Source organism: Lycorma delicatula, chromosome 1 (genome assembly GCF_047948215.1).
Source record: "Lycorma delicatula isolate Av1 chromosome 1, ASM4794821v1, whole genome shotgun sequence".
NCBI lineage: Eukaryota > Metazoa > Arthropoda > Insecta > Hemiptera > Fulgoridae > Lycorma > Lycorma delicatula.
Genome location: NC_134455.1, coordinates 120,865,317 through 120,879,638, shown reverse-complemented (window position 1 = coordinate 120,879,638; position 14,322 = coordinate 120,865,317). Strand labels below are relative to the sequence as shown.

Here is a 14,322-nt window from a genome sequence, read left to right as displayed (position 1 = left end):
TCACAAGCACGTGGCACCCGAAATAACCGTGCACCTCATCGTTCCTAGAAAAATTTGAATACCGTTTAGTACTTTGTTTTGAAACCGTTGCATGATTTCACCTTTACTATTACAAGTATTTCCCCATACCTCAATATTGGTTTTACGAAATTCTTACACAGCAACAATTTATTCGTCAAGGATAAGTGAGACTATCTACCAAGGAGCTAACACATTTGTGCAAGTTTAGCATTCAGTTGTCTCCTCTTCTTCTGGTCATCCTTCCAGGTCAGTCGACGATCTAGATATAATTCTAGGTACCGTACCGTGTCCAAGTTAGAAATGAGAGTATTACCCTTTTGAAACGGAGGGCAATTAGTCCTCTTCGTGGCAAATGTCTCCTGACTCAATTTGGCAGAATTGACTTTCATTCTCCATTAACGCAGAGAGATTTAGTGCAGCTTGTAATTTTCCCGAGGCAAGGACTGGATAACCATTTACCGCTAAAATCACTGTGTCCTCTGCGAAGGACACAACTGTGACATCTTACATTCTAGGAAAGTCTGTCATGTATATCAAATGCAGAATTGGACCTACAACTGAACCTTGCGGAACGCCTGATAGATTGTCTATGCAGATCTGGTTAGATTTGACTTGAGAAAACCGCCCATCTAGATAACTACGTAACACAAGATAGACCGGTTGAGGTAGGCTTGACTTCAATTTGAAAAAAGAAACCGGGAAGCCAAACTTTGTCGAATGCTTGCTGACCGTCTAGAAAGACGTGTGCGTACAATTAAAATATAACAAAAAATTGTTTTTTCTCTTTATATCACTTCAGCTAGTTTTTTATTTAAATACACATACTTATTTCAGAATTTCATGTAAAGGAAATGTTAAATTAAGATATGCTTTATTAAGAAAGAAAAGGAAACTAACAATTTTTAATAAATTACTATTATTTAGTAATTAATTAAGCGATAAATATTAATTACCGAAATTCGTAAAATAGTAAAAAAATCTATTTGTTTCTAATTGAATATCTTATTCTTCATTGAATTATTAGGATTTACTTTGATATTCTTGCTGTTTTTTTTTCGTTTATTTAAACAGTATTTTTAGATTTTCATCTTATGTCGTTTGTTTTTCCTTAAACTGATTTTTAGATTATAAAACGTTAATGTACATTTAATCCAGAAATATATTAAGTATTTTTACTAATTTATTATCGTTTAAAATAATTATGTGTGTACATATGCATTTAACATTATATTTGTATCAATAAAAAGAGATAAAACTACTAAAATAAGCAAATTTTTTACTGAAGCAGATTTTTTTTTTAATCCAACTGCTGTGTATAGCCAACCACATCAACCTATATATGATACGTAAAAGTTAACAAACAGTAAAAAAATATAACCGTTTTTTCAATATTTATTTCAAAGTTTGATAAAGGTTGTTAACCATCTTAGAAGCGAAGTACTTAAATAAAATTCCATAAAAAAATAAATAAATTTATCTAAATAATTACATTTATTTGCAATGTTCAATTACTATTAGTATTACTATTATTACTTAACTTCATGAAAAGTTTTAATTATACAACTGTTCATTGCATTTTTTTTAATTAAATTTTTATATTATAACCGTAAGTAAAAAGAAGTGTCACTCTTTAGTTGCATTAATAAAATTCATTTAAATATATGTTGTAATTCACTGATAGAAAAGTAACAGGAAAACCAATAAATAAAATCTGTTAAAAAGAATTAATTGTTAAATTCGCTTTTTGAAATTGAAAAAGTACAGTTTTAAAAACAGTAGAATGATTAAAAATTTTGATTAAACATTTCTAGACTTCTATATATATATATATATATATATATATATATGTATGTGCACATACGTAATAGCTGGTAGTAATAATTCGTAACAGACAACCTTCAGTGAAATCAAACAAATTTATAAAAATAGATAAATAATAAAAAGTTAATTATATACGGATTGAAATCCTACATTCTTGTGTAAACAACTTGTATTTGTTACGCCAGATACTAATGAAATACAAAAAGTTTAGTTTTTAGATGACATATGAATACTTGTTCTACAAGAGATTATTTTTCATCCTGTATTTATGAAAAATTATTTAGAAAATAAAAATAAATTAATGTTTATAGCTTACCAACTCTTTGGTAAGCTATAAACATTACTTTTACATATTTTTACTACTTTACTTCTTGATTTATTCATTAAAGGCTAAGTTTTAATGATTTAAAAAATAAAAATTTTAGCGTATGAAGAAATAATATGAAATAATATGAATAAATAATAAGAAATAATATGAAGAAATAACGCGTAAATATTACTTTCATTTTACTATTTCTGCAATAATTTATAATGCATAATAATATAATATTGTGTGCGTATATATACATATATATATATAAATGTTTTAAACTGGGAAAAATTATGACTCATCGTTGTTTGAGTTGGGAAACACCTGATTTTACGACTTCAACAAGTTTGTAAATTACTCGAAGTTTTAGCAAATTTTATTTGTATTAAATTACTTTCTTTGCTAGTAGGTAAATTTTATTACAAAGAATTTTAACAAATAAGAAATCTATTTTCTTAAAATATTATACAATAAACAAATATTTGCATATACATATATGTACAAAAAGAGAGTGATGAGGGAAAAAATAAATATTTTTTCTATTTTATGATTAGCCGCACTGCGTATATAACATTCTGCAGGAGTGTGTTCTACATGCAAAAAGAATAGCTTGAGCTGCTCCAGGGCACGCTAAGTCTTCTGGCACTGAGCCAGCAGTTTCTGTGCATGATACTGTAACTGTGTCCACCTTTAAAGTTGTTCCCTTGGGACCCTTTTTTAATACATCACAATTCGGTCACGCTAAGTTGTTAAACACATCTGTTATATATAAACAGACGATTTATTCGAACAAACTTTTATTGCTGATAAAAAAATATTAAAAACATTGTATTGATATTTTAAGGTAAATTCTTCTTTTACTTTTAATTTTCATGAAACATAACTAAAAGTGAAACTACACAAAATATGAAAATTCTTTTAAATAAATTTACAAATTGAGAATTAAATGTAAATTAACATATTATCTTTAAGTAATATTTTTTTATTTTGTACTAAAAATGAAAATAAATGAACAATGTTACGGGTATTTAAAATGAAACCTCTTATTGTATTTGTTTAAAATAAAAATAAATCTACAAGACATAATGCATTCCTGTGCAAACATGATGCAATAAAGCTTGCTCTAGAATTACTGCCAAGAATTTATAATTTTTTAATACGTTTTAAAGTAAGCACTTAATTACTAAATAGCGTTTACAAACTACGATGTAAATAGAACATTTTTGGATTTTGATATTTATTAACAATAACATTAACTTAAATAAAATTAAAAAAAACAAGTTATTTTTACGTAGCTACCCATTGTATAATCTTTACTTTATTTACGGAAATATTTCATAAATGAATATTTTTGTTAAGTAAAAAATTATATTTTAAAAAGATTATATAAAATGGTATATTCTAATGGTATATTCTTTTATTCATAATAAGAATGAATTTATAAATTTTATATTCTTTTAATTCTCATTTATTTATAAATATTTTAGAAAATGCTTATTAAAATATTAACTTATATAAATACTCTATAAATATTCTTGTGTTTTTCTTTCTGCATTGAAGGAAGAGAAAATTAATTTTAAAAGTTTGCTTTTTTTTACAGAAAATCATATTCCACTGGAATGAAAAAAACATCAGATATTCTTTCTGAAAAATGGCATTAAAAATTCAGTCAGATTTTCCATAAGGTAAGAACAATAGTCTTTTAATTTAAAAATACCCAAACTTATATTTATTCATTATTATCAATGTTATTTAATTTCTTTCTGATTTCATATGACTCCCAGTAGATGATCTATGTATGTACGTCAATACGAATAGTTGTAGCCGTTTACTTAAAGAATAATTGAAGCGATTATTTTCCAAAATCATGTAATTTCCTTCTTTTAAAAGTTAAAAAAAAAAAAAATGGCAACATTGACTTTGTCAGTTGGCCAAATCCATTTTTAATGTATTTTACCATTACATTGGTAAATGGTGAATTAAGTTTAATAAAATATTCATATGTTTTTTAAATCACTGTCTTACTGTTGCTTTTACAAACATAATTCATTGCTTGCTGTCTACTGTTACTCAATAAAATATATTTACAGTAATTAAAATAAATTTTATATTATAAAGTACGATTCCTGGAATTTTAAAGTAAGCAAATTATTGAGTCAAAAAATTGTTTGACCCTCAGATCGTTTGACCTTTTGTCTTTTGTCAGCCCTTATCTACCTTTTTTTTGATAATCTTTTAAGCTCAATATATCTAAGTATAACATTCAACATCATTAGTTTTAATTTTTTCTCAATCAGTTCTTCCAGTATTTCTACATCTATAAATCCTTTTATTCTTAGATTAACTAAAACTTGTTCATGTTAATATCTCGCATTTCCTCATAGAATTACGCTATGTATTTCTCTGTTACACAGTTAGTCATAAGAAATATTAGTTCTAAACGATTATTTCTAAGAAATCTTCGTAGAAATGTAGAAATCTTCTAAAAATTATTAGAAATTTGTTAATCTATTTAGTTTTCAATATCATCCTTTAAAACTAAATTTCAGGCGCTTCTGCTCTTAAGCTTTCTTCTTAACTAGATCCATTTTTAGCTGCCTTAAACCGCTTTCTCCTACTAATAAATTTATTTATTTTTTCTAATTTTTATTACTGCCTTTAGTACTAGCAGGCATTTTTTCTAGACTAATTGTGCTAGTCTGCTTTTAATATCTAATTAGTTCTTCCTTCCTATTTTACTATCTAATAAATACAATTCTTCAGCTTCTGATATAATACATCGTAGATTTTAATATATTCATCATAAACATAAAAATTGCGTGTGCTAAACTGAAAGTAACGAAACATAACCGAAAAAAGTAGTAAAAAATAGTTCAGTTACTATCTTCGATAAAGAAGTATAGCACCTAAACCTACCTGTGATAATTCTTGAAGAATCAGAAATAATGGACCAGTGTGAATAAATTTGAAGATTTAAATTGGCACAATACTGAAATGATTTACTTATTTATTTTTTTTAAAAAATTATTTATAATCGCATCAATAATTAAAATCATTAGTGGCTAGTATAATGTAAGTACACTGCTATTCTTGAACAGACTCAAGCTATTCTACGCCTGAGACGTGTGGTTAATTGAAATGCGACCACCAAAGTACTCTGGTATCCACGATCTAGTATTCATATCCAAAGAAAAGTAACTTTAGGATTTAGGATTTATTACAAGCCTAACAACTCTACACTTCAAAATCAGCTGATTTATGTTGACGAATTTACCACTAGACTATCGCTGTGATTTGGTTTTAGGTTTTAATTTTTTTCGTTTTAAGTAATGCTTCTTTAAAAACTGTAAATAAATATCATCTATTATATGTGACATTAGTTTAAGCAAAGATGAACTTGGGATATAAATGCTTAGATTTTATATAACAAGCGATTTTGTATAAAATAAAGTTATGGATTATTTTATATTAGTATAGAAAGATAAACTGAAGCAAATGTAACAATATTACATTAACATTTTAGGCTCTAAATATAAATTAATTAGAAATTCATATAAAAAAATTGCGTCAATTCCTGCTTGTGAAATTAACTTTTGTTTAAAGAAATTATGAATATCTTATATAAAAGTATAAATTACGTTTATAACGATTCGTTCGATTTTGTTTGTTGGTTCTCTTATCCACTACAATCATCTTCAGTACAAAAATCGCTTAGTATTTGTGTAATTAAATTTTCCTAGAAATTTTCACCATTTCTTTTATATTTAGCCCATATTATTAGTGTATTTTTGTCAATAATACTTACATATAATTTTGTGTAAAATATTATGTGTTTTCTGTTAACACATAATACCAAAATCAATATCAATATAATTTTAAATAAATAAATATTTAATTTACTAAATACATAGCATCAAAGTTTTTAAATTTAAACTGTATCATTTAAAACAAAATTTATATTCTTAGTAAATAGTTACAAGAGGTATAAATTTTTCTTCCTTATGTGATATAAAATAACATATAATAATGTTTAGATTCATTGGAATATTTCTTTATCTTCCTGAATTTTCTACTTACGTAAAGAAGAGGATACACAATTTCGGAAGTAATTAGTTTTTTAAATATACCTAATTAAAAAAAGGGTCTAAATTAAAAAAAAAATATATATATTTATAAAATCATATTGTTATAAATAATCATAATTATTAAATAATAAAGTAAAATATTCAAACGAATGAAAAGTTTTACTTACCATTTAACGTCCGATGAAATTGAGAAAATGACGGCCAATTTTATTGATGTGTATCGATGACGGTGATGATCATGTGCAAAAAAAAAATTACCCTTTTATTGATAATATGATTTACACCATTTTATCTATTTTCAGGAGGGATATAAATATTTTTAAATAATGGAAAAAAGGCAGAATATTTTATTAAGGATAGAATTAAAATATTTTTTTTTTATTGTTATAAATTTCAATACAAAATATAAAAATGAAGATTGATTCCAGAAATCTTCAATTAACAAAATTATTTTAAAATTAAAATTCGCTATAAATTTAAAAAGTCTCATATTTTTTAATACAATGGTGAGTAAATATGTAAACTGGTTTCAATAAAATCTGAAAACGTAATGTTTCAAGAACTCTTTTTTTGATACAAATACTTTAATATTATGAAAAACATTATTTTAAATATAAAACATCTAAAATGAAATATATTGTAATTTGGATTTGTTAAATACATGTAACAAAATGCTCTCTCGTCAACTAATAGAACAGTACAATTTGAAGTATTAATGATAGAACACTTTTTTCATCAGAAGCATTTTTTACTTTTGAATGGACTAAGTAATTTGATACATTTAAAATTCGTTTGAATTATTTCAAAATTTTATTTTCTATTACCAATGAAATTTATTCCTTTCGTATAACTAAAAATGTAACACTACTAATTTTAAAATTTAGTACAACCTTTATTATTCGGAGTTGATAAAGTAGATATTTTTATTTTACGAATAAAAAAATGGTTTTGAAAAGAATCAGATAGGGTTAGGTTTTTTACTATTGATTGTAAATTATCTCTTGCGTGTGTGGGTGTGTATGCGTGTATTTTTTGTGTAAATATATGTATGTATGTATGTGTGTGTATATATATATATATATAAAACAACATGTGTATGATTAACGACCAGCAAAAACTACTAAAAATAAATTTACTAAAATTTGCATACACGGTCTTCTTACGGCATAAGTGCACGCTAAAAAACGTTTTTATGAAATTCCTAGCTTAAACTATATAATGGGTTAACAATAAAATTTAGTATTTTTTTTCTCAGTAAAAAGTGGAGATATCAATAAACTTCTTGATGTGTGTAATCTACATGTGGATATATAAAACTAATTTCTACATTTTTTGTAATTAAACTTTGAAAGGGATGAAAGAAAGGAAAAAACTTAAGAATGATTGCCCATGTTTTCCCTATTTCCGACTAAACTAAACAAAATATTCTACAATTGAGCAAGAATAAACAAAACTAAACTAGATTTGGGCAAGCAAATACTCCTCAGATAAATATTAAAAAACCGGTTTAGGTTTTTTGAATATTTCAGTTTTCTAAGGGATGGGCAGGTGTACAGCGCGGCAGCTCAACCAACATAGTCACTGGCACTGTTGTATATTCGACGCGACTTGCTACACCTGCTTCCTTCTTTTATTTCATGTTTTTTAATCAAGGGTTACTTGATTAAAAAACATGAAATAAAAAAAATTGAAATTCAAATAAGTAATTAGAAACGACGTATAGTCGTTTCTAAAATTAAAATTAGAAAAGATCTCCTAGTGATTTTTGTAGGATAACGCTAACAACCAGTCAAAACACATTTTTACCCAGCGGCGGGAACCAGATATAACTATTTTAGATGGAAGCCGACTATCTTGAAACGCGCATTCTTCAGATCACTCAACTTTTCGGGTCCTGCACTAACCAAACTCTTGCTCTGAATAAATTATAATAAAGTTATATTTTTCGTAAATTGAACAAGCTTTAATTTTAATTATGACTATTTTTCTCATGAGCATGAACTTATTGAACACAGAGGGATTCCGGGGCAGAGCCTCTTGCTAGACAGGAAAGGTGAGCGTAGCGAGCCATGACCTGCTTAATATCCCCTGATCGCGACAGTAAACGCAAGTAACCAAATAGCTCGGTGGAAGCACCGAAGGGGATGCTAGTATATATATATAAATGTATAGTAATAGAGACTATGTTTATAATACACTATAATTGATGAATAAATTTGAAAAAACTTTCAGCAAAGTAGGTTAAAATAATAGGAAAAAAGGAAATATACAACTCGGAATATTTCTTTACTTTTTCTTGTTATTTTCACGAGAAGCATGATTTATTTATTAAACCCTTTTATCACGAGACAAAAAGAGCTAGCGGCTGTGAAGAAAATTAAAAATAGAAAAGTTTTGCTTATTAGCTTTGCAGTATAATTTGTTATTTTATTATGTATGGCTTCTTTATTGATTAAAATCTGAACTAAAATCAAATTAAATTCTTTAACATTACTATGAAATACGGAAAAAAATATTTACCTATTCCTTATGTTTTTTATAATAATATTATTATCATTGTATTACAAGTAAATAATCTTTCTAAAGATGTTTATACGCAACTACAAAAAAACAGACGTAGACATATTTTTATTTATATAGGTTTATATTAATGTCCTAAGACTATTTAAGTAGTAGCATGATATAAAACAAGTAGCATTCTATTAAAAAAAAATATTTTGTTTATTTTTAATTGATCTTAATTTTACTACTAATAAATGAGTTATCCCAGATTTGGCTTGACTTGTAACTAATTCACCCTTATTTCCTAGAATAAACCGGGTTGTACTGAATATCAATAACTAATAATCGCTAATAATAAAACTTACCTTTTTCATTTTTACAAAAATTTCGTTGCACAAGTGCCTAGCTTCACACTTCTATTTTATTTTCAAAAAAACTCTAATATTTCTTGCATTTTTGTATGTAGATGAAAATAGAACTGAATATGATAGTAAATGTTTGTTTTTAATGAGTTGCATAGAGTAAGCATAATGTATTTCTGTTATAGAAAGAAAAGTAAAGAATATAGATTAGAATTAAGTGAGTTAGAATACAGTTTTACACTTTTACACAGACAGTTGTTAAATTAGTTAAATTAATGATTACGTATATTATTATTATATCGAAATCGAAAGTATACTATAATGAAAGAATAGTTATGAAAAATTTTATTGAAATTTTGAAATAGTGCAAAATAATACTGATTACAGTTTTGCAACAAACACATTTTAAGCAAAGAAAAATTCAAACAATTTAAAATGAAAGGAATAATAGTAGAAAAGGTTAGATTTCATCCATATTGATGAGATGCGCATTAATAAAATGAATATTAATAATATTTGGTTTTATTCCTGTATAATGTATTCAGTAAATAATGATACATTTTTTTTAATACATTATTTATGAATTATTATCTGTTTGGTTTTCCTATGTTAAATAGTTTCTGTTTAAAGAATGTTAGTTAAAATTTGTTCTTTAAATATTTTTTTTGTTTTTAATTTCATTTTTTTTTTTAATTTTCACTAAATTATATTTACTTAAAAGAATGGATTAATTTTAGAAAAATATAAAAAATATTGACAAATTTCAAATATTTTGCTGCGGGTGTATGAATATTACAATACTTCAGATATATTTAGTAAAATTTTTTGCATGTTTCAGTACTTAATAGTTTAATGTTCGTTTTACATTATAATTAATTTTTTTAATTCAAATTTTTTAATACTAGTATTAAAAGTACATTTTATAAAAATCGTGCGATTTTCTGTGTGATTTAAATAATATGTGTATTATACATGTTTAACTACGATTAATATGATGCGCTCTTAGAAGTTTGCACGTGTATTAAGGCACGTGCTTCATCCTGAACCGTGTGGATGTGGGGTGGTAAATTTACTTTAATAGACTAGTTAACTTGCGTGGCTTCTCACGTGATATAGGCAGGGGTTGATGTAAAGGATATCACGTAGCAACTTATTTTATGGTATTATTGTACTCGAAAATATTAAACACATAATTTTTTAGTTTTTGTACGTACATCAATGCAGAGAAGTTGTTAAATTTACCTTTTATTGTGTGCTTAAAGGTACACTCGTACTATGAGACGTAAAAAAAAAAAACGTGTAGTATATGGTAGTATGTATGTATGTGTATGTTAAAAAAAATTATGTTTAATTGTAATCCAAGTTTAATTATTATTTATTTATATTTAATTATAATATAATTATATTATTTTTTATAATTTAATTTTTATATTTATTTCATCATCAGCTTATGTACTATTTTTTCTAGCAGGAAATTAAAATTACTTTTTAACAATATAAGTAGAATAAGGTAACCGAAAACATTGAATGAAAACGAAAAAAATTGCCTGTAATTTCAACAATGTCAGTGCTAAGAATTTCGTTAAAGCAGTTATTTAAATCATTTCTGTTTTAGGCATATTTGTTTAGTACTTAGTATTTCTTAGTGGTAGTTTACTAGTACATATTTTATATTATATATAACTTTTATTATTGATTAGGCATTAAAACAAGCAATTACCTCGATAGAATTTTAATCCTGATCTAATAATTAGATTACGAAATTGGCACGTAATATAAACAATTAAATTAGAAAAACTAAAATTATAATAATCTACGTGATTAAAATATGTATTCGTTACTAACTTTCAATTATCTCTCAGTAAATAAGAGAATATTTTAAGTAAATATTTAAGTACAATTATAATGTAGTAGCCTTTTTATAAAGTCAAATTTAATAAAACATTTATAATTAATTACTTATGTTTAAAAATTTTGTTAGGTAAATGAATTTTGCTATATGAGAAATCATTAAGACACTGAAGATTAAACAACAAACATTTATACAACGTACTACTTTTAGCGGTATTGCCTACATTTGTCACGAGTATGCAGTACCGTTCTACTGCAGTGTAAAATATTACCGCATGCAGTCGTTGGACATCAAATTTTTAGAAGTAGCTGTTAACTAAATACAAAGAAAAGATTATTTCATTATTTATGTACATAAAAGTTAATAAATAAATGCGTAAAAATCATATTAATTTGTATCTAGGTCAAAATAAATGAAATTTAATAATAAATTAAATTCAAATAAACTGATTAATATCTTCTAATTTGTAAAAAAAAATCATCTTAGTTATAGACCTATAACTCAAGTTAATTTAAAAAGCAAAGACAAAAAATCTGTATTCAAATGTAGTTGACCATTAATGTATTGAATTAAATTAAGTATTAAAACCTAGGAATAGAAAATAATAATTTTAAAGTTAGAAATATTCTAAAATAATTCAAACGAATAGTCTTGTAATCGTAAATTATATAAAGATTACTTAAATAATCTATAGCTTTTTAAAAATAAATCAAAGAAAATAACAATTTTTTTTTTGCAAGAATTATTCGTTATATTAATGTATTACTTTATTTAATTTATTTGTAAATAAAATATTAAAAAAAAGTTAAAACAAGTTTTGTTTCCTCTAAATGTATTTGATTTTTTAAACATTCTATACTAAAAGTAATTTTTTTTTAATTGCACAGATTTTAGCAAATAAGATTTAACTTCAATTTGAACAGAATTAAGTTTAAAGAGAAAAACTGTTATTTTTGCTTCTTACGATGAAAACGAGCCAAAGTTTTGTTACAGAAAGAGGGATGTCAACAAGAAAGAGAGAGTGACTGACAGAAAGAAAGATAGAGATAGAGAGAGCATAAGTTGAGTGAGAGAGAGTACCTAATAGATCCATGGTGGGTGTCGGTGTGGGGTGATCATACCGGCAGTAGAACCACTACTGAGGGTACGACATTGCCCCCACTACGACTGTTTCTCCCACCAGGGCACGCCGCACTGTGACGCTAGTAAACCCCCTCTGTTCTATCCCCTTTCATGCCAACCCTCTAAACTACTGCTTTATTAAACGCCAGGAATGGTATGTCTTGCAAAGTCAAATTCGTTTTTCTTCCTGTTTTCTTTCAAATTAACTCTTAATAATTGTCATAACATCTAAAGTACTATAAAATAAATACGTACATCTACATATTAATAGAATTATATAATTTTTTTATTTTATCTCTTGATTAAAAATATTATTTTTATGGTTATATATTTATATATCAAACTTAAATCTCTTTGTGAGTTTGTCATACAAGGGAAAACAGATTTCTGGTATAAAAATCCATACGTATTATAACCATAAAAACTTAATTACAATCAATAAAAATTTTAGTCGTAAAATATCTATGATGCTCCTCGCTTATTATATTATGCTACTTCGCCTAAATTCATAGTCCTGTAAAATTAATTTAAAAAATTGAAAGATGGAAACTAAAATTATTGTAACTAGGAAAATATTTTTAATATAATTCTTTTGTCATAAATTACTCACAGTTAGTATGTTGTTCTCTCTCAATATAATATTGTCAGAAAAAAACTCAAAAAGAAAACTACACTACTATTCAAATAATGATTTCACAAATTCGACGAAAAAAATTTCATAAATATATAAATTCGTAGTAATATATTATTTACATAAAAAATAATAAATAATAAATCATGAGCCTGATGCTTAGTTTATTTTTTTTTTAAATCGAAATTAAACAATGTAATTTTACTCCAAAAGAAACGTAATGGATGCATGATACGATGTTGGCGTTTACAATACAATGTTGGCGTTTAATACGGTACAATGACATAAAATCTATATTATTTTTATTATCGATAATATTTTAATGTTTATATTTCTTGAAAAAAGAGGTTTTATAAAATAGAGTATTCTTTAGAATATTATCGAAACTCACAAATTATTATCTTAATTTCAATTTACATTAAATTTAATTTACTTTAATTTAAATTATAATCATACCATGCATGCAGCTGTTTCTTACTTTCTTAAATCATGATCTTTAGTTATTTATTTTATTTTAAAAAATCAACCGGCCTAAATTACATTGAATATAAATTACATCATGATCTAATAAAATGTTCGATCTTGTTTGTGAAACCAATTAGTCTATTAAATTGTCTTTTTTTTTAATAATATATCCCAATTAGAGGAGATCCATAAAAAATATTTTAATTGAAAAAACAAAGAAAAATCCAAAAATAATCTTACCAATCACATAAAGTGTAACTAATCAAACCAAGAAACAGTGAAACAAACAAAAGAACCAACAAAAGTAAGTGGCGAAACGAAATGAAGAATTTTGTCAATGCACAACACCCTAGGGTAGCTGATTCACCTCAAATCAGATAATGCAGATTATCAAATAGATCTGTATTATCTGTATTTTACCTCAAATACAGATCTAATAAATGCAGTCACTTTGAGCGCCTAATGTCTTCGCTGTTATCTAGGAGGTTAACCGCGACCCAGTTCACATGTTTATTTAGTCTCATTCTGTATCTTGTATCGAATTTTGTATTTTCTCTCGATGGTTTACAATCTCAGATACTCGTGTATTTTAGTGTTTTTCGTAAACCATAGCGGTCATGTTATATTTCCGAGTAGTTTGTTCTTTAATCACTGTACGACTTCGACGAAACTCTTGCTTGTCGTACACCACACTTGAATTCTATGAGAGCAAATCGGTTTCAGGACTTGTGAAACCGATGAAATCCTTAGTATTGCATGCTGTATTCAAATCCAATTAAATTCAACTCGCGGGCACTTACTCCTCCTCATTGTAAAGGTTTAATGTGTAGACTTAGCCGGATTAACCTTTTTCATCCATCTAACTTGCTACTCGTTGATTAAATCAACAATATTTTATAGTTTAACAAAAGGTACGATACTATAATTTAGGATCGATATTTATAGCTTAGATATATTTAGCTACGATTTTGTAGTTTAGCATCCACAGTCAGGATTACCGTGTCTTCCGCAAACGATCCAATTATGATATCCTCTGAAGTCGGGAGGTGCGAAGAGAAGACCGAGTATAAAACCGGCCCTAGAATTAAGAAACATTCGACCCAGTATCAAAGAATACAGACAAGTCTTGATTGAACTTCACCTGGGAAAAT

General features: G+C 26.0%; 1 protein-coding gene across 1 annotated transcript in view; it reads right to left on the bottom strand.

Annotated features, from left to right (window-relative positions):
• Positions 1 to 12,073, bottom strand: part of cpx (synaptic transmission protein complexin) — a 267,739-nt gene extending 255,666 nt beyond the window's left edge. Inside the window, exon 1 of the mRNA XM_075354714.1 lies at positions 12,034 to 12,073. Coding sequence (XP_075210829.1) covers positions 12,034 to 12,046 — 13 coding nt within the window. The 5' untranslated portion in view covers positions 12,047 to 12,073. The remainder of the gene's footprint in view (positions 1 to 12,033) is intronic.
• Positions 12,074 to 14,322: the final 2,249 nt, after the last annotated feature.